The sequence below is a fragment of the Gorilla gorilla genome, chromosome 12 (assembly GCF_029281585.2).
Source record: "Gorilla gorilla gorilla isolate KB3781 chromosome 12, NHGRI_mGorGor1-v2.1_pri, whole genome shotgun sequence".
In the NCBI taxonomy this organism is placed as follows: Eukaryota; Metazoa; Chordata; class Mammalia; order Primates; family Hominidae; genus Gorilla; species Gorilla gorilla.
The window spans coordinates 33,303,797-33,325,907 of NC_073236.2; the positions used below are offsets into that span (position 1 = coordinate 33,303,797).

General features: G+C 37.3%; 1 protein-coding gene across 3 annotated transcripts in view; it reads right to left on the bottom strand.

The window, feature by feature from the left end:
• The window catches only part of CNTNAP3C (contactin associated protein family member 3C), a 152,036-nt gene that overhangs the window by 16,353 nt on the left and 113,572 nt on the right, over positions 1-22,111 (bottom strand). For 2 of the 3 annotated variants that reach the window (XM_063695526.1, XM_063695527.1), the window contains 3 exons: positions 8,529-8,713; positions 7,165-7,308; positions 2,553-2,814 (listed from right to left, as the gene is read on the bottom strand). In XM_063695526.1, coding sequence (XP_063551596.1) covers positions 2,553-2,814; positions 7,165-7,308; positions 8,529-8,713 — 591 coding nt within the window. Of the gene's footprint in view, positions 1-2,552; positions 2,815-7,164; positions 7,309-8,528; positions 8,714-9,368; positions 9,573-22,111 lie in introns of all 3 variants that reach the window. The other variant, XM_063695525.1, reaches the window with a different exon arrangement.

Below are 22,111 nucleotides of genomic sequence, written 5' to 3' on the forward strand. Positions count from 1 at the left end.
TTGTTAACAACTACAACATTTTAACTGCAGAGGCAAAATATCACACTCACAAAGCCAGGAGCTAAAGCAAAATCCTGATGAGATTTAAGAACTTTAATTATATTTAATTCTAGTTATTGTGCAGCCCAGAACTGGATGAAGTGCTTGTTCAGCACTTCATTGAATCCAGAATATATGCAACTCATCAGCAGTAAAACTGAACCAACTACTGTAGGAAAAAAATTGAGGGCAGTCCTTGAAATGGGCAAAGGAGATTACCGGATATCTTTTCAATGGAAAGATTAGCTGATATTACGGGATTGTAAACCATCATCTTGGACTAGGTTACTTTACAGCTGTGTAGTGACAGAAGTTAACTTGCAGAACATTGATAATAATGCAAATAATGCTTGTACATAGAGATGCAAAGTGTGTACAGGGAAGGGATTTGCCTTTCCCTTTGGATACTGACAAGTTTAGCTAGTCAGCAACCCTTTTCTGACTATAAATGTGTGGTACTTCTTTAAACAGGCCTTACTGGTGTAAGGGTAAACACAAACCAAAACAAACAAAAGCTTTCTTAGTGCTAAAAGGGATACACACCTTCATTCACCTTTTTCCTTAAAGCATTTCTTTCAGAAAACTTGTAATTGTACATCTTTAAAATCTTAAAACAAACAAACAAACAAAATCTTATTTAGCCTCTTTCTTGTTTCCAGGAGTGTTTTTCTTGAGGACCTTGGAGACATTTCTTTGAAATGTAAACATCAAGAAAGGCAGTGCTCCTATCTCCTTGTCTCCGTGGGAGTTTAACGTAGGTGCCTGGCTCCAAGTTGCAACTACCCACTTGTCAAAGAGACATGGAGTTTAGTTTTCCTTTGCATAAAGGAGTGTGCCTCCCCAATCACCAGGTGAATGTAAGATGGGCTGTGTAGCAAACGGCGCTGTCAAGTCCTCTTACTTGAGGACAAGTTGTCCTTTATCTTTAGAACATGTATGTAATGGGTTGTATCTGCCTGGCTATATAAATGGATGAAATTTCTTTATCTTTGCAATCACATTAGCGATTGCCTGAAATGTACATCACAGTCTGGCTTAATACTTATTCCATAATAAGACTATTTCATTTCTACCTTGTGAAACTGATTCACTATGTTGGTGGGCAATTTTATCTTTACTTATTTCCCTAACACTGGTTCTCTCATCAATGAGTTAAAGAAAATCTCTTACATGTGTGCATTCTGTATCTGTGTGTAGGTCACGATTTTAACCTTTCTTGGAAAAAATCTTATTCGTGAGGAAATGGAAACTAGGTTTGCATTTCTAAAAGATAAAAAATACACGTCCCCTCTGAATATCTGTTTTATCGCCCCTGAAACACCTGTGTGAGGTGGACACAGATTCTAACACCCAGGACTTGCCTGATTGTTCCAGAAGTACTGAGATAACGCCCCGCCCTCCGAATTTCTTCACGGGTCTTGAAATCGTGCTTTCATACCACAACATTTAATAGCAGTATAGTCACGTGTGCCTCTTACAGCCAAAAGGAATCTTTTTTTGAGTATGATAACCCCCTGGTCTCAAGCAGAAGTCAGCCTCTTCGTCTGTGCCTTTTTCTTTTTCAGATTACGCTTTTTTTTTTAAAGCCCCCATTTAGTTCTGATGCCAATTTAGGCACAATGTCAATTTAGGACCCAGTGCTCCTCCCATCTGCAAATCCAATCATCAAAATCCAGCAGCTCTGTAGTTAACAAACTTGCCCACATCTGACTGCATGTGAGATTAGTTCCCATCTATTGTAACTCAGTCTGGCTTCATGGGATTTGAGACCCTAACCTAGCATTTGCCCAACAAAAACAGGCCCTGATGGGGAGCGGGGATGAGAGGGCCTGTGTGTGGGGTGGGCATTGTGCTAATAAAATCAGACTTCCTATTGTTCTCCCTGCAAAGGAGATCTGAGGTTTACCACTTCACAAGTGAAAACAGCTGAGGCTTAGGAGGCTTCGTGATTTACATTTCAGAACGGCAGTAAGTGGAGGAGCTGAGATTCTTCCAGGGTGCCCAGCTATCCCAGAAAACGAATCAGCCATCAACGAAAGAATAAGAACTCTTGGTATTTGCCGGGCATATTTCCCTGTAAAGTGATAGTTATCAACTGCCTACTGTGTATAGAATATTTTTGCACAACCCTGAGCAGCAGGGCGGAGAAGGGAAAGGAGGAGGAGGACAGGAGAGGAATGTGCCTCTAGGTATTGTCTGTTCCATGAGGTCCTGACCCTAGTTCTTTGGGATGGAGGCTGGTATATGTTTGTCAGGAAATGGAACTCAAGGGTATTCCTTGTATATGGGAAGGTATGTCTGCAGAAATATGCATTTCATATTTCTCATATATAGTCATTTTGGTCAAAAGAACACTTTAGTGGCAGCGGGGTGTACCACACAGGACAGTCTAAATGGAAACAGCAATCTGTTCCCCTAGTGGGGGCATGGAGCATCTCACTGCCTCACTCACTCACTAATTGCCAAATGATTTCCGTGTGGATATGTCAGGTTTATGGGAATACAACTGTTACCTGCTGTGACATTCCTTGGTGACTGTCCCAGCTGGAAGAGACTCAGTTTGAGCTTGCCATCCTTAAGAAAGAGGACGAAACTCCCTGAACCACGTCGAAGTTCGCCGAAAAGCAAATGTCCTGCTCTGTTCCACGTTCGAAATTGAAAAGTGACAGACACTTTGTCCTCCCCAGAGTTGCCTGGCAGAGCCAGATAACTCCTGGAGCTCAGAAAAGTCACAGGGACAGTCTGCGGCTGTGGACATGAGAAGGACACATTTCCCTATAAATAAAACAAAAGAGCACATTGAGCAGCCTTACAGGTGGTGCTTCTATCTAATTAAAGCCAGATTTTACGAAGACGTACAAGGCTTTTTATCAATCCAGGATTAGTCTGCCTGCTAAAGCTGAAATCTATGACATTTATCTTCTCTTTCAACATAAGTATTATTATAATTGGGCAGACATCCATGTGGCTTTCTGTGTGTGTGTGAGAAATTCTCCACTTCTCTACTTCTCAGCATTAGTAAAGGAGTCTCAATATAATTTTAGTTCAACAGGAGTTTAATCTATGCCAGCTATTTTCCAGGCCCTGTGCTAGCCCTGAGGATACAGCAAATAACAGGACATTTTCATACTCAGTCTTTCTCCTGAGCAACATTTGGTCTTCTCTACACAATCCTCAAAATCTCTTTTGAACCAGCTTACTATTTTACTGGTTCCCTCATTAATCAATTGACTAAATCTTTGACACATGCTTATTTGATATTTGTATGGGTCATATTTTTAGCTGTTGGAAAGTTATATTTGACAGGTTTCAAATGGTTTTCAGATCTAATAGTTATATACAATGTTTGCATATAGTATTTTTAGCATGAAAACGTTGATGTTTTTATATAGTCAATTATGTCTATATTGTATTTTACAGCTTCTGAGTTTCCAATCTTTGTTAAGAAAGTTTCATACTACCCTAGGTCCTACATACAATCTCATAGATTTTCTTTAAGATTGTTGTTTGTTTCTCATCCTCTTTAATTTACATATTCTTAGTGTGTATAAGATAGTGATCATGCTTATTTTCTGACTTATGGACATTTGTTAGTTCTGGCAGAATTTCAGAAATAATTCATCCCTGTTCCACTGAATTGAGCCACATTTTTTGTTACTAACAACTCTGCACATAAACTGGGATCTTTCTGAAATCTTGACTGTTCTACTGACTTCTCTGTTCCTAACCACTACCATACTGATTCTAGTATAGAAGCTTTTAGTATGCTTTAATATCTGGTAAGTAAACATCTTACTAGGTTTTTAAATGGTTTTTGTTTGTTTGTTTGTTTTGCTTTGTTTGGCTGGTGAAAGGAATAAGCAATTCTTGGGCATTATTCACACATAGGAATTTCAGTTCCAGAGAAAAACCCCATTAATTCTGATTTTACTTGGAATTTCCATGGATTTATTTCTAATATACTATAAATGATTTTAGAAGAAGAATGTTACTGGAGCAGGACAGACAATCTAGGGTAGTGGCTCTCAAACCTAGCTAAACAGTGGAATCACCAGAAGGGCTCTTAAAATCCAGATACAGACCAATTAAACTCCCGATCTCTGGAGGTGGAGCCAGGTGATGGTATCTTTTGAATCTCCTCTGGTGACTCCAAGATAAAGCCAAGTTTAAGAACCACACTGATCCAGTGGTAAAACAATTTTCAAAACAGAATCATATTTTTAAAAAATTCTGTCCCAACATACTTTAGAAATGGATATAATTCAGTTATCATTTTATAATAATCTTTAATACACATTCTAACTGTATACATCAATCAGAACATTTCTTCTTGACTGTTTTTGTAATTCTGCTAAATGGGAAACAGTTTTCATGACAAGAAAACATTTGCAGAAGAAAATTTAAAAAAGAAAACATTTGCTGTAACGAACTAAATACCAAAAACTTACAAGTAATTGGCGCTGATCCGTAGTACACATGTAATCACTGGACTACTACATATTTTTTATCTTTTTATCAGCTGTATATTTCTTGACCTCATCATTTAGGTGGGTAGCTGCCTGCTACAACAGAGAGGCAGGGCTTCTTGCCACAGAGGAGTGCTTGTTAGTTGACTGAATGAATTCTCGCAACTGATTTTCCCAACAAAATACATTTTTAAATGTTTTCCTTTTATATACTGGAACAACTATTTTCCTGTTTTTATACAGAACACATAGAATTGTAGTAATTCTTAAAATGGAATTCCCATAATTAATATTATATATCCATATGCACAATTTGGAATGAATTGTCTTTTTGTTTTTGTGTGAAACTTACACATTTTAATAACCTCATTCAGTGTAATTAGTAAATAGTTTTCTTGAGGATGATATCCAGAACCCAGAGATACCAGCTTAATTGTGGTTCTCCTTATTGGCTATACTCAACAATTCCATCAGTGAACCCATCAGTAATTCAGAATAACATGGAATGTATATGAAAACCTGTGTCTATTGTCCTCAAATAGTCTTGTCTCTTTGTGTCATAAGGCCCAACTCACTCTTCCTCACTTCAATGACAGTGTCTTTGGAAATAGCCCCATAGAAGTTAGGGTGAAGAGGAGGGATTCTTCTGAACACCAAGGACTGGCAGATAAAAGGTAGCTTAATATTCAGAACATGTTAGGTCAGGCTTCTTGACACGGATGCCCATTGGCCAAACCCATCTTTGTATCTGTATCTGAGTAACGCATCTCCAACAAAGCCAACTTCAATAACCAGGTCTTTTTTCTTTTTCCTGTTGAGCAGCACTTAAATGTCAGTTTCTCCATGGACAGAAACTTTAGGTAGAGGGCTGTTCCATTTATCTCCTCCCTCTTTTCATTTCTTTTTCATCCTGTCAAAGGAAACTGCGCTCTGTGGAGCCTTGTTATCACTCTTCCCTTTTTGGTGTTTCCTTTTTCATGTATCTTGATGGTAATTTTTCATTTTTATGATCTCAGCAGGGTGCTGTTCATAGTAAAACTTAGACTTCAAACCCATCTTTTTTTTTTTTTTTCTCCTTTACCTTCTTGGAAAGTTCATGGGCTTCACAGCTGTTTTTCCCCTTTTCTCATGCTAATCTAAGTGATGTATAGATTGTGTGGTCTGGTGACACACAGTCAGAGATATTTTCAGGTTTTTGTCCTGCAACCCATGAGCCAACTCCTCCAGCACATAACAGGAAAGAAAACATGTTTCCAACAATACAAATAAATATTCCCATGATGTGCTGCTGAGATACACTGACAACTAAACATGAGCTTTCCCTTTAACCCCAACTTAGATATTTCAAACTTTAAACATTGAAAGAAGTTTATTAACTGATTTGGAAGTATTTCCAGTTGATTAGGGAATAGATCATTAGGGATTGCCATTGCAAAATGATTGGTCTCCTGTGGATAACAACACCAAAAACACGTGAGACATATGAATTCTGATTTCCATGTAAAAATAGAAAGTTATTTTATTTCATATAAAAATGAAACAACGATGTCCCATGAGGCATATTTACTTTATAACTTTTTATGCATAATAAAAATTACTATATTAGGCTGGGTAAGGTGGCTCATGCCTGTAATCCCAGCATTTTGGGAGGCCGAGGCGAGTGTATCGTCTGAGGTCAGGAGTTTGAGACCAGCCTGGCCAATGTGGCAAAACCCTGTCTGTACTAAAAAAAATTAGCCGGGTGTGGTGGCACACACCTGTAGTCCCAGCTACTCGGGAGGCTGAGGCAGGAGAATGGCTTGAACCCAGGAAGCAGAGGTTGCAGTGAGCCAAGACTGTACCGCTGCACTCCAGCCTGGGCAACAGAGCAAGACTGCATCTCAAAACAAAAACAAGAACAAAAACAAAAACAAAAAAAGTGCGCCTGTGGTCCTAGCACTTTGGGAGGCCGAGGCGGGCAGATCACGAGGTTGGGAGATCGAGACCATCCTGGCTAACATGGTGAAACCCCGTCCCTACTAAAAATAAAAAAAATTAGCCGGGCATGGTGGTGGGCGCCTGTAGTCCCAGGTACTCGGGAGGCTGAGGCGGGAGAATGGCGTGAACCCAGGAGGCAGAGCTTGCAGTGAGCCAAGATCGTGCCACTGCACTCCAGTCTGGGCGACAGAGTGAGACTCCATCTCAAAAAAAAAAAAAAAAAAAAAAAAATTGGCCAGGCCCGGTGGCTCACACCTGTAATCCCAGCACTTTGGGAGGCCGAGGCAGGCAGATCACCTGAGGTCAGGAATTCGAGACTAGCCTGGCCAACATGGCGAAACCCCGTCTCTACTAAAAGTACAAAAATTAGCTGGGCATGGTGGCGGGCACCTGTAATCCCAGCTACTCAGGAGGCTGAGGCAGGAGAATTGCTTGAACCTGGGAGGCGTAAGCTGCAGTGAGCTGAGATTGCGCCGCTGCACTCCAACCTGGGAGACAAGAGGGAGACTCTGTCTCAAAAATAAATAAATAAATAAAACTAAATTACTATATTACATGGGCAGCTGTTAAAGTAAGAACTGATTCTTAAAATATTAGATGAAATGGAGACTTCACATGAATAATTTTTAAATGCAAAAAATAAAATATCCTTTTTTCTTTCCTTCCCATTAGGCTTCCTTACCATCATGAGGATCTGTGGTTTGTGTTTCTTGGCTAATTCGGTAACATCCACTCCATTATAATAAAGATTTTCTAAACACCCATGAAAGCTTTTACGTGTGAATGCCCGTGATCTTCCGGGTGTCGGAATTCCCCCAAAGCTGATCTTAGAAAGAAAAATGACATAAATAACATTGTTTAGTGATTATTCTGATGGTACGTGTTTAAAGCATTTATAATTAATAGTTCTAGTACTAATTGTCACAAATCCATTCCCATTATCTTATATTTGCATGCTTGCTTATTCCAAATGAAGTGTTCTATCATAATGGCAGCTGTTAATACCTTTATTTCTGGCACCACACAGTTTTGAACAAACTTAAAAGGAAGAAGTCAACACACATTTTCTGCCACGTTGAAATTTTCAGCCATGTAGTAAATTTACCCTTTGTGGGTCATATGATCTCTTTTGCAGCACTCAACTCTGACACGAAGTACCAACGTGGCCACGGACAATACATAAAGAAAGAGAACATGTTCCAATAAAACCTTCTCTTTTGAACAAAAACAGGCTTTGTACTTTTTTAATTAAAAAATGTCCAAACTTGGCCTGATGCCCATAGTTTGCCAACCTCTGCATTAGATATTATCTTTTGCTATTACATGGTTAAATTAAAGTAATAAAACTGAATAATCCGGTATAGGACTAGGATCTTCAGTTTAATATTATATGCCAAAGCCACTTAGGCCAGTAAATATCACAGTTTTTCTGGTTTGTTCTGATCCTTCATACACTTTAAGGTGTCCTGTGAAGGACTGGAAGAATAGATGCTATTTAACAGTGTAGCTTAGATACATATGGGCAATGGGTTGCAAAAAGCATTAATGACTTAAAAAATATCAGGATATTATTTATGTGTGAGCATCTGACTTTCCTGTTATTTAATAAATCTATTGGTGTATATCTTGTTAACGTCTCAAAGTGATCCTAAATAATGCTATGTTGGTTAGGATTGCACCAAGACAAGAAAAAAAATCCCCCAGGAATCTGCATAGTCAAACAACAACTGTAATATACCAGATGAAATTTCAAATGAAATATATTCAAATGAGTACATTTAATAACAATGCTTGCTACCTTGGTATTTCTGCATTTGTGGATTTCCTAAACCTAACACTGACTGTTTACTTCTTTTCAAGGTGGAAAAGATGATTTATTATAATAAACTGACCTATTAGAAGGCATAAACAGTTTCATAGTACCGGGACAGACATACCTATTCCTATTAGTCAACTTAGTTATGAATTACTATAAAATGGCATTTCTCTATGCAGCTACCTTATTTTTCAGGTTATATTTAATTTAAACTATATATCTATAATAACCTCAAAATTAAGATCCAAGTAACTGGAATCTCCCTTTGCTTGGAAATGATGAGTGTGTTTGTCCACGGTGAAGTTGACCTGCGTGTCGAGGAGCTCGATGAGGACGGAATGCCAGTGCTGGTCGTCCAGCAGGCTGCCCAGGGTGAGGGTCACAGGGGCAATAGTGGAAGGCAGCTTAGCATTGCCTTAAAGGAGAAGGAAAAAAACAGTTACTTCTGTTCAAAATCACGGCTTCCCTTTTTTAGTTGAGCATCACAGTTTGCATCCAACTTTCCATCTTACAGAGTTGTTTTCTCACTTTCTCCCTATCTTGAACACAATAACCTTACCCTGTTTTTATTTTTAAGTTCAATTCTACACTTTGTTGAAATTTTTCTTAGTATTTTTTCTATTACTCATGACATTCGTATTTACATTGCAAATATTTTCTTTCTTAGAACCTCATTTTCAGCATTATCTCATAATTTTATAATGATGTATTCTTGTCTTTATGACATGGATAATCATATATTACATATATATTATACACACATATGGTGATCTTGCACAGTTTGTCAAAATATATGCTGTTTACAGAAATCATACTTAGGATATGTATGTATTGCATGCATCTGGTAGTAATGCTCTTAAACTTTCATTTACATTTGTTCATTGCAGTTCTACTTTGCACTTACTGTCCCAGAGTAACTATCACTTGTGTATTTTTTATTTCTTAAAGGTGTTCTGGTTTAGATGATGAATTATATGGTCATTTTATCTAACTGTGAAAAGACTGAGTACCAACAAATGTAAACAGATTTTTTTTAACTACTGGTATAAAAGTTCAAGTATTTTTTTTACCTGAATTAAGAAAAAAGACAAGCTTTCCTTTAATTAATTCCAGAGTAATGTGATTTCCATGTTGTCCTTCTCTGTGAAGTAGAATTCCATTGCTCTGCATGGCTTTAAATTTCAAAGAAATAACGTCTCTTATTGGTTTTAAAGGTTTTTTATCAAGTCTATACAGCAGAGCACTTTGTCCATCAAAATAAACCATCTCAGATTCTAGGAAAGAAGATATTAAAAAGCAATTCTAAATCTAAATATGCCATACAGTAGCACATTGAAAATGTGTGCATCAATATGCCACATTACACACACATAGACACACGTTGTATTTCTAAGCCATTCATTGAAGGAAACAACTGACAATAATATATTTTCTGTTGTCATCATGAGTTGATATATGTAACACCCACTGTTAGATTTTTCTAACATTTTCTCAAACTTCATCATCTAGAAATGCTTTTATTAATCTACTCCCAATGGCTCTTATCTTTAGAGCAGCCCATTTCTTCTCATTCTGTTTGATTAAAAACAATCAGGAAAGAAGTTGTATTTCACTACATAAATTATTTATTTTAAGGTCATTCTTATATTAAATATCAGTGTCACTCAATTTAAATACCTTTGTTCATTCCCAGTAGCTTTGGCTTCTCTTGATTCTTACACATGTACCTACTTTACTAAAGATTTTGTCTGTAAAGATACAGAAACACATATCATACTTATTAAATACTGCTTTAGACATGTAATAAATGTATTTTAAATGAGCTGACATGTAATATTTTTCTCAACCCTCCGCTAATGGTACTGCTAATGGGAACTGCAATGTGTCAACTTGGCTAGGCCATGGTAAACAGCTTTTGGTCAAACACTAGTCTTGATGTTGCAGTGCAGGTATTTTTTAGAGGTAATCAATATTAAATCAGTAAACATTGAGTAAAGCAGGTTAAACTCTGTAACGTGGGTGGGCCTCATCCAATCAGTTGAAGGCTGTAAGAGAAAGAAAGAAAACTGAAGTTCTCTTGGAAAGAAGGAATTTTGCCTCCAGACAACCTCTGGACTCCAGCTGCAATATCACCTCTTACCTAGGACTTGCCAGTCCTTACAATCAGGTAAGCCAATTCCTTAAAACTCTCTCTCTCTCTCTCTCTACACACACACACACACACACACACACACACACACAGGCACACAGACATCCTATTGGTTCTGTTTCTCCGGAGAGCCCTGACTGACAAAGGCACAGAGGTTTTGTTTTCTTGGATGCTTTGTTGAGAGAGCATGGCCTTAACACCTCTGTTTTGGTTCTTCCTGCTGTAGCTTGTCAGAACTCCAATGCTGCCACACTCTCTCAGCACTCTGTCAGGGTCTTATAAATCCACTATAAATGTCACATATGTTCAGCTCATCAAAAAACAAGTTGTTTCATTTTATCAGTAATATAAAATAATATTTGATAATATTTGTCAAAATCACATGAAGAAATTAATATTACCCAGAAAATCTCCTTTTTAAAAGTAAAAAGAAAAATAAGCAATTGTCCTTTGAAAAATATATTTATTTAATAAATGAAGATGCATGAAAACCTAGTGAAATATGAAACTATTTGAAGCTGACTAGCTGATGTCATTCAAGCCAATAAGATGGCATTGTTTAATTATATTTAATTTCACAAAAATATTACTAGTACTTTTTGCATGGCTATCCATTTCATTCACATTATCTGAAATACATATAATAAACTGCACTTCAAAAGTTCTCCATTTTATGTATCATTTTAAAATTTAGAAGTTTGATTTTCTCACATTGGGTTAATGTACTTACAAGGAATTAATGTATCAAGTGCATGATGAATAAACACATTCTGAGTAAAATATGTGTAAATTCAACAATTATTCCTTGTTACATAACTTATTATATGTTCATGATAAAAACAAAACTCTCTGTCAAATGTAAATGAAGACATCTAAGATTATTATTCTCTGGCCATGAACTAAGGGAAACTTGAAAAAGATTGACTACAGACTTTCACATTTTTAGCACTGCCCTAATACTTATAATCATGTCTTTATTTGTTGCTTAAAGAAAATGCTAATATTTGAGCTATCTTTTTTAGTTGACTAACAAAAAAAGTTTTCTTCCCGAAAAGATTTTTTCTGGATTATTGCAACCTATACATTTCTTTTTCTCATTCTATGTTTACTATTACTCTCCAACAGCAGTATTGATCTTCTAAGGCATGTGAAGTACAGTTCCTGGAATGTTTCCCTCAGGCAAATAGAATAGTAAAAAACTTATCAAGTAAAAGAGACATAAAGCAATGACCTTGAAACTCTTTTGTTCTTTAGCTAATACCTTGATTTTTTCTTTATTGTAATCGCTAGTGCTTGTATCTAGAAATTTAAGAATATACTTATAGCTCATTATGCACATTTTAAAATAAAATCAGATTAATGAATTGCAAATCCAAACTTTCTAAAAATCATAAAACATTCTATGATTTATGAAGTCAATACATAAAAATATGAAACAAAAAATGATGTTTGGGATGGAAAGCATTGAGTTCAATAAGTCAACAGTAATGAGCCCATCAAGATCAGCACTGGAGAGGGACAACTTCCATGTAGTCCCTCTTGAATAAGATCCTCCCACTGGAGAAGCGAAATTTCAAGTCTTGGTCTTTAGAAGTAATGCTAAAAGGTAAACTCTCTTCCCACTTGTCCACAAAAGTCATACTTTTAGCATTTTAAAACACTTGCAAGAGCAAAGAAAAGTTCTCCCAGCTGGTCAGGTGCAGTGGCTCATGCTTGTAATCCCAGCCCTTTGGGAAGTTGATGCGGGCAGATCACTTGGGCCCAAGAGTTCGAGACCAGGCTGGGCAGCATGGCAAGACTGGTCGCACTTGCTTATATTCCCAGCTACTTGGAAGGGGGAGGTGGGAGGATCGCTTGAGCTCGGGAGGTGGAGGCTGCAGTGAGCAGTGCTTGTGTCACTGCACCCCAGCCTGGGCAACACAGCAAGACCCCATTTCAAGAAAAAAACAGTTCTACCTAGCCATAATCAATGCAAATATTCCCCTACAATATATATTTGAATAATACACTAAAATAAAATAATTCCAGTAACACATTTAATATAATCTTTTCTCAGAAACCTGTTGGAAAAAATCCTTTGTATGAAATTCAATTATATAAATAGGAAATGTAGTGGGATACTGGAAAATTAATGTCACTTATTATGTTTACGATAAAATCCAACGTTCCTCAAAGTTTTCAGAATGAAAGCCTTGCTATCCAAAATGAATAAAGAAAACTTAGCTTGTGGTTTAAAGCAGGAAGTGCTTTTCTAATTTTATATGAATTTGGTTTATAATTATTAGCTTTATTAATTAAGATTATAGTTTTGATTGCTGAATCTCGATCAGTATTAGCAATGTGGACCCCTGACACGTTAGTCTGTCACCATTAGATCAGGAGCTACATTTTCTAGTACACTAGAGTATATACTGCGTGGGCTTGAATCCTGACTCCATCCTGGATAAGTTACACAGCCTCTCTCTGCCTCAGTCTACTCATAAGTGAAGTGAGAACACATACACTCCTCTCTCACAAGGTCGTTGCGAGGGTTAAATGAGTTAGTATTTGTACTTTTACAACAGTGCTGGGCACATGGGGTACCTTCAGTGAACGACTGCTTCATTATTATTGTCAGGGCACTGGGCAGAAAAAGAGGTGGAAATGAGTTTAAAATAGCACATAGGGGATATATAGGAAAGCAGACAGCTTAAAATGATAGCAGATTTAATTTTTGAAGGACCTAGGAAATCTTCAGTTTCCACCAGGAAAAAGAGATTTACAACCATTCATCCACACTTACACAGCTCCTTCTCTGCCAGCCAGCTTGTTCCTGGGCTGACTCACTTCAATCACTGGTAACCTAAATCTTACTCAGAAGTATTAATATATCTATCTCATTTTCTTGTGTTAAGAGGACCACGAGAGTTTTTAAATGATACTTGAAGATTATTGGTGCAATTATAATGTTTTTGTCACACTTCCTCAAAGAATACCGGAAAAGCTAAGGACAGATGTGTTCACAAAGTTCCCAAATACGAAATCTTGTAGATAAAGAACTTTGTCATACAAGGAAGAACTGTGTCAGAAGTAATTTTGCTAAAATGCGTTATGTCCTCATTCATATAGCTAATATTCACTGAAAGCCTTCCATATGCTAGGTGAAAGATAAAAATGCAGAAGACAATGAATTACTTTTAAGGATCCCACAGTATGGAAAAGAGGTCATATAATCCTGAAATATGATTGTTTCTTCCACATTCACAGTGATGCTTCTGTAAACAGGCATCTGGTCCAGAATGACTCCTAAGAAAGGATAAGGAAGGAGTCTACCTTCTTTAGACTCCCGCAAAGTATGACGTCTCTGAAAAGCTAAGACATAAGTAATTTTGAGTTGCTATTTCCTTTATTTCCTTACGCCATATTTTACCTTCACATTTTACTTTTATTAGAAACAGAGACTCACTCCGTTGCCCATGCTGTAGTGCAGTGGTACCTTCATAGCTCACTGCAGCCTTGAACTCCTGGGCTAGAGTGATCCTCCAGCCTCAGCCTCCCAAATAGCTGGGATTATAGGCATGCACTACAATGCCTGGCTAATTTTTTACTTTTTTTCTAGAGATGGGGGGTCTCACTATGATGCCAAGGCTGATCTTGAATTCCTGGGCTTAAGCAATCTGCCCGCCTCAGCTTCACAAAGTGCTGGGATTACAGGCATAAGCCACCCCGCCTGGCCTACTTTCACATTTTTCACACCCAGAATGTACTCTTAACTCTGGTTTCTCATTACTACTTTTCTGCTTCTCACTGTCATTCTAAGCATAGGCATGTCTCATCCCCATCCTACCTTGTACTGCCTTTTCAGGGGAAACATCAACATTGCTTGAAAACAGCAAGATTCCATAGGGTGCAAACACTGATGTCTTACAAAAGAAAAAAAAACACACGATTCCACAGAAATTTTCTTAAAGTGTTCTATCAACCACCTTCACTCAGATTGACTAGGAGTGATCACTTGGAGACTTTAGAACATGAGCCTCAACCAGACGAGGAATCAGGATTTCTGTGGTTGAGACCCAGGGGTTTGCATATTTAATAAGCTAACTAGGTAGCTGTGATGACACGAAGGCTTCAGGATGATTTATCAGGGATAATGGGCAAATTACAGAGGTTTACTCTCTAAATAAATTGAATATTAATTCCAATATGGGGTGAGGCACAGTGGCTCACACTGTAATCCTAGCACTTTAGCAGGCAAAGGCAGGCGGATCATTTGAGGTCAGGAGTTCAAGACCAGCCTGGGCAACATGGTAAAATTTCTACTAAAAATACAAAAAAATCAGCTGGGTGTAGTGGTGCATGCCTGTGATCTCAGCTACTCAGGAGGCTGAGGTGGGAGAATAGCTTGAACCCAGGAGGCAGAGGTTGCAGTGAGCCAGGATTGCTCCACTGCACTCCAGCCTGGGCAACAGAGAGAGACTCTCTCTCAAAAAAAACAACAACAAAACCCACAATTCCAATATGGAAACATGAATATCATTTTCATAGAGTTATAATTTATATTCAATAAATTTAAGGTTATAGTTCAATGAGTTTTAACAAATATATATACCTACGTTATTGCCAAAATATCAAGGTGTAGGCAATTTCATATCAACTCACTAATTGCCATTTGCATCAAACCCCCAACACTGTCACCCAGACCCAGACCCAGGAAACCAATGATCTACATTCCATAACTACAGATTAGTTTTGTCAGTTCCAAAATTTCATAAAATTGTATCGTGTATGTGTTCTTTTGTGTCTGCGTTCCTTGCTAAGTGTAACGTTTTTGAGATACACGCATGCTGTTGCATATGTCAACAGTCTGTTCTTTCTTATTGCTTGGGGTATTCAACTGTTTGACAACTTGTTTATCCATTTACCTGCTGATAGACATTTGAACTGTTTCCAGGTTTAAACTCTTATAAATAAAGCTGCTAGGAACATTCACACATACATCTTTATGTTGACATATGCATTCATTTCTGCTGGGTAAATACATGGGAGTGGAATTGCTGAGCTATATATTAAGTGTATATTTAGCTTAGAAGAATGCCAAATTGTTTTCCAAAGTGATAGTATCGTTTTCACATTTCCCACCAGCAATGTATGAGAATTCCACATCTTTGCCAAACACTTGGTGTTTCCACCCTTTTTAACTTTAGCTTTTCTGCTAGGTGTATAGTGGTTTCTCATTGTGATTTTATTTCTCTAAAGACTAGTGACGATTCATTTTAATATAATAATAAGTTAGAATAGATGTATTGGGATTCTGTAGATCAATTCGGGGAGGATGATAAGAATATTGAATCCTGCAATCGATGAATACACAAAGCTTTCCTAGGAAATATTTGCCTTTATTCACTCACATATTTTCTTTCCTTCTGGGCATAATAAGAGGAACTTAGGGAAAACAGGCCTTGGTTCTGCATTCTCAGTAAAGGCCTTGATCTCTCTCTTTAATTTTCATGCATGATCTTTCCTCTCTATTTCTTTTCTTTCCTCTCTCTTTTCTCCTTCTCCCATTTCCTGGTAAAGATAGTTGATTGCACAGAGTCTGGAATCCTCTGTGAGTAGGTTCACATTCCAGTTCTTCAACTTACTTATTTCTGATGGACATGGATTTACTTTTTCATCTTATTTTGAGTTTCTATTTATTTTACTTTTTTATTACAAATTTTTATTTTTTTTGAGACAGGGTCTCACTCTGCCACTCAGGCTGGAGTGCAGTGGCATGATCTTGGCTCACTGCAGCCTTGACCTCACTGGGATCAAGTGATCCTCACACCTCAGCCTACTGAGTAGCTGGGACTACAGGCACACACCACCATGTCCAGATAATTTTTGTATTTTTTGTAGAGATGGAGTTTTGCTGTGTTGCCCAGGCTGGGCAATCAAGTAATCTGCCTGCCTTGACATCCTAAAGTCCTGGGATTACAGGCATGAGCCACTGTGACCAGCTTTATTTATTTTTAAAAAATATTTGTTGAAATTTAATTAGCACTTCAGTGTTTTAAAGAAAAATAATTTTCCAAAATATTAAGTAGATTGTATTATAAACACATTATTATATGAAAAAATTATATACACTTTGTTTTCTTCAACACATTTCCCATGGCATTAAAAGAAATGCAGTTAGTTATATTTTCAATTATGACAAGCAAACATTCAGAAGACTACACTTCCTACCAAGGACAAGTAGCAAATGTGTACCAAGTAAAGTTTAAATAATCTTCTTGAAAGTTTTAAAGATCTACTACGACTGCCAGGACTCAAGAATGTAAAGATCTTAGAAGACAAGCTCAGAACACTCTTTCTGCTTTTACCCTTGAAGCACTGGTCAACTCCCAAGGAGCAATGGGCAAGAGACAAGCTGGCCAAGCAGAAAGTGACAGGACAGCTATGAGGCTGGGTCACGAAGCAGGGGTCTCTGTAGACTCATCATAATTAGGAGTCAGATGGCAGAATTCAGAGATTTTCAAAAAAATGTTTTGGCAAAGGCCTTCAAATCTCAGTTGGGACTAGTGAAGCATTGTACTCTGGATATAAGATATCAACTAGGCCTCATGGGGACTGAGACGCTGCACTGAGTCAGTTAAATGCTGATTTGAATTAACATCTGTGCCTAATCTAGAAGCCTATCAGAGGCTGTGGTGGGGATTCACTGGGGGATCACTTTGTCTTCTCTAGCCTCTACAAATTTCTGTCCAACATGTCCAGAATTCAGCCAAAATTATCAGACATCAAAACGGAAACAAAAACCAGACAATGGAAAAGATCAAAGAGATAATCCAGATACTGAAGTTAACGAAAAATCTTTAAAATAACTGTAATTAATATTTCCAGGAAAACAGAGAGCAAGATAAGGAGTTTCACTAGGATACATGAACAGAAATTCCCAAACTGAAAATCGCAATAACTAAAATTAATAGCTCACTGGCATATTCAACTACAGATTGGTCACAGCAGAAGATCTGATTAGTAGTATAGAAGATAAAGCAGTACACAATGTCTAGACTGCAGCATAAATAGAAAGAAAAGATGAAAGAGGAGAGGGAGAGAGAGAAGCAGGAGGAGGGAGAAAGAGAGAGACAAAGAAAGAAAACAAGATACAGACATCTCAGACAGATGTAATTGGAGTCTCAGAAAGGAGGAAAGGAAATGCGAGACAGAGGCAATATTTTGAAGAAGTAACAGTGAAGAATTACCCAATCTAATAATCAATGCATAGAAAAAAGAAATTTAGTGCAATCCGAAGAGGACAAATTCAATGAAAACTAAAATAGCCACATCAAGGCAAAACTGCTGAAAATCAAAGACAAAGAATAAATTCTCAAAAGTAACCAGAAGAAAAATACACATTTCCCTCATAGGATAAAAATCAATTACCTATTGATTTCTTAATAAACATCATGAAAACAATAGAATGCCATCTTTAAAAGGCCGAAAGAAAATAACTACAGACTGTATTCTCCAGCAAGCTGAAACAGCCTTCAGAAGTTCATATAAAATAAAGACAATTTTCAAGCAAACAAAAGCTATATGACAATTTATTACCAGTAGAACTGGGCTAAGACAAATATTAAAAGGAGTCTTTCTAGCTGAAAGAATTTGATTCAGAAAGAGCATGAAAATGCAGAGAAAGTAAATATGTAAGTAAATTCAAGTGAATACTGACTGCAAAAAAAATTATATTAAATTTTGTGATTAAAAATATGTGTACACATATACACATGTATGTATGAAACTAAAATGTGTCAACATAGCACACATGGTGGGAGGAGTTTAACTAAACTAACATAAGTTGTACTTAAATCCTAGTATTGTTTGGAATGTGATAAAAGTAGTAGCTCAAGTACCCAGGAGAACAAAATTAGAACAGCAAACAATAGTGGAAAAACTGGAAAAATTAAACTTGATTTACCCAAAAGAACAGGAGAGAAAAAGGAGTATAAAACAAGTGAACCAAATATAAAACAGAGAGTAACATGTCAGCTACAATTTCACATATGTCAGTAATTACATTTAATATAAGTGGACTAAATATACCAACTCAAACTCAATGATTTCCAGATTCGGTTTAAATAATAAAGAAAGAGTCCTTACATATGAAGACAAAAAGTTTGAAAGTAAAGAATGGAAAAAGTTATTCCATGAAAACACTAACCAGAAGAAATCCGGCATAGCTACACAGTACTATCATCAGAGAATGCAGACTTACAGGCAGGAGGCATTATTAGAAATAAACAAGGATATTTCATAATTATAAAAAATCAACTTTAAGGAAGATAAAACAATTCCCAATCTATATGCATTTAACGAAACAGCTTCAAAATATGTAAAGCATGTATCTCTTTTCATTTTACTGGAATTCACAGTTCAGGCATGCTTATTAATGGTAGACACAAAGGAGGACAGTTGGTACACTGTAGAGTTGACTCTGCCTACCATTAGCCAAAGGAAGTCACTGGCTGGCTCAAAAATCAGGGGACAGGGAAGCATACGCCACTCACAGGCACTGGCAAGGAACAGGTGCAGAATTGGTGCCAGTGATGCAAACTAGCACAGCGAGTATATATATATAAGTGATAAAACAATTAAAGGAACTTTACAGAGGTAGGTAGTTCTAACTTCATTAGAACACCAATGAAGAAATACAAACTTGGACCATCTCAGGAGTTATGAAAATTTCCCATGTCTCAAATTCTAATCAAGGACAGGTAAAATTTTGGAAGGGAGAAAATAAAATTTGCTTTTGTCCAGTCACTATTTGCTCTATTTGTTTTGTTTTACCAGAAACCTCCACTTGCCGTCTGTTGTTCCTACAGAAAACAGTACAGCACTCAGTTAATCCAGATGAAGCTGCTAATATTCAACTGTATTTGATCTACAAAACTGGCAAATATATGGTTCAACCAATTATAAGTGAAGCTAGAATGATGAATGAGAAAAAGACTGATTGGTAATAGCATAGCTATGTAAGACAGAGTCTGAATGACATATAAAACTATTTGAAGACTAAGTTATAAGAAAATGTAACAGAAAATGCATGAATAAAGAATTACCTGTGAGTAATAAAAAATGATTTTCACTTGGGACATTATAAAAGAAATCTTCGTGAAAAGAACATTTTAGAATTCTGTTAATTATCTGGGCTGTGCTCCAAGTATTAAAATTTTAAAAAAGAATCCACCACTCCCAGACCCCCTTCCCCACCAAATTTTCCACCATTAAGGGACCAAAAAAGTGGCAAACCAAGCTCTTCTTGGTTATTTACGAAGTCAACCTTGAATACTAACCATTTTCTTTTTCCTTCATGAATTGTTGCCCGTGACTTACAAAGGAATAGAAGCCCAATCTCTGTCTAACAGAAACATGAATCAGACAAAAGCCATGTTTGAGTGTTATCTAATGAAAATACTAAAACACTAGCATGGAGTGGAATGTAAGCCCTTAAAATCTGCACTAGTGGACTGGGAATTAAAGAGATGGAAAGGATACTAACCACTTGAGAAAACAACAAGAAGAGGACTGTTCTACTTTTTGCATTAATATCAAAGAAAGTGGAGTGATTTAAAGAACTCTGAAATTGAGGATAATTAAAGCTGGCATGATAAAAAGGAGGAAGGCACAGAATCAAAAACTAAATGTTTATATACAATACCATGCAGCTTGATGCTGTCTCTCTGAAAGTAGAAAAGAAGCTGCTGCCATCAATCAATATAGCAATATATCAAAACAAGTATCAATATAATGATCCTTTATGAAACCTCAGCAGTTATTATCCATCAAGAACATGGAATTGGTAGTCAGAGGACTGGAGTCCTCTCCCTGTCTCTGGTGACTATTTGTAGCTCCTGCACTGCCGGCCCTTGGTGTGGCTTCTCAGATTGCTCACTTGGAACATCTGGGTGTTAATAACTGCCTTTCTACTACATAAAGATGCATCAAATATCAGATGGAAGAATGGAAACATAACTGTAAAATCTTATATTTGCTATTTTTACTAGTTATTACAATTTTTAATACTATACTTTATAACAATATAATCTCCAAGATACCTGCCTTACCTGGATGGCTAGTATAAGAGAGAAATAATCTGAAATTTAGATTCATTATTCAGATTTTATTATCATCTGTCAGACTTTTTTTCTGAATTGCTTCATTCATTCATTCACTCAATGCAAAGCTATGGTGCACTTAGTATGTTCCTGGCTCTGTATTAGGTGCTGATGTTACAGCAATGAATGTACCTTACCCTAGTGTAGCCTGAAGTCTAATGAGGAAAAAGGAAATTAGGCCTCTAATAAGACAGATACAGATACATTATAAAAACTGACTATAGCACGTGAAGTCATACTACAGGCTTCCTGGGAACTTATAATGAGGAAACAAATGTAGAGTGAGGGCCTAGGAAGCATCATTTAAACTAAGATCCAAAAGAGGAAGAGTAAATAGCCAGTTGAGAACATGGGGAAGGAGCATTTCAAGCAGGGGAGACCGCAGGCGTAAAGGCTTTGAGTCAGTAAAAAGCTGGACACAATTGACAGTGGACAGGTAGCAGGTGACAGCAGCAAGAGGTGGCACTGGAGAGTTATTCAGGGACAAGCTCCTTCAGGCCTTGCTGGGAGTCTGGATGTTATTTTAGGAACAATGGAAAGCCACTGATGGTATTAAACAGGACTTAATTGTATCAGTTCTGCATTTTTAAAAGGTAACTTGAGTTGCAGTGTGGAGAATATAATGTAGTCAGCTATGAACAGAGACAGAATGACCTAAACTTGGAAGGCAATTTCCATAATCTGTGGGACACCAAGTTTAGATTAAGTCGGTAGTAGAGCTAAAGAGAGCTGAAATCATGCAAGGTGTAATTTGGAGGGAAGAATACAGAATTTCGTGACTCACTGGACATGGAGGGCAAGAGAGATAGATGCGTCAAGGACTCATAGGGTTCTGGCCTAAGATTCTGGGAGTTCCCCTTTGTTCTTGAGAGATGCCCTCAAAGGCCTGGACAGGCAGTAGAGCATAGGGAATTTATTTTTCTGTCTAAGGCCTCTGGGAAACAATCCTAGTGTCTTGGGTGTGGCTTTAAGCATGTTTCAACAATCGAGTTTGAACAATCGAATGTGCATGTTTTTCCAGGAATCATCCTGATTATTGTGTGGACTAAAAACTGGAAAGATCAAGTCCAGAGACAAATAGCTGATTTAGGAGGCTGGTGCTCATTTAGGCTAAACTGGAGGGAGAGAAAGAAATTCAAAACATTTAGGAGATAGAATCAGGTTTCAGTCAATAGGTGGCTGTTGGTATCGTTTTTATAAGATGGAAAACAAAGGAAAATGAGCAGATAGACAACTGAGTTTTAAGTGCTCACAGGGCCAGTGAAGAGAGGTTGGTACCAAAGGTTGGAACTCCTCAGAGTAGGTTGCGGATACGTATTTGGAAGTTATCAGCCACAGTGTGTAAATGCTACTGAAAACTCATGGAAGTGGATAAGAGGCTCAGAGAGAGCTTGGGAGCAGGATAAAAGACCTAGAACCAATCTGTGGATAATGTTAGCCTTTAAGGAGTGGCAAGAAGAGTAGCATGCAAAGGTGCATGGAAAACCAGGAGAATACAGCTGTCAAGAAGGGCCCGAGGCCA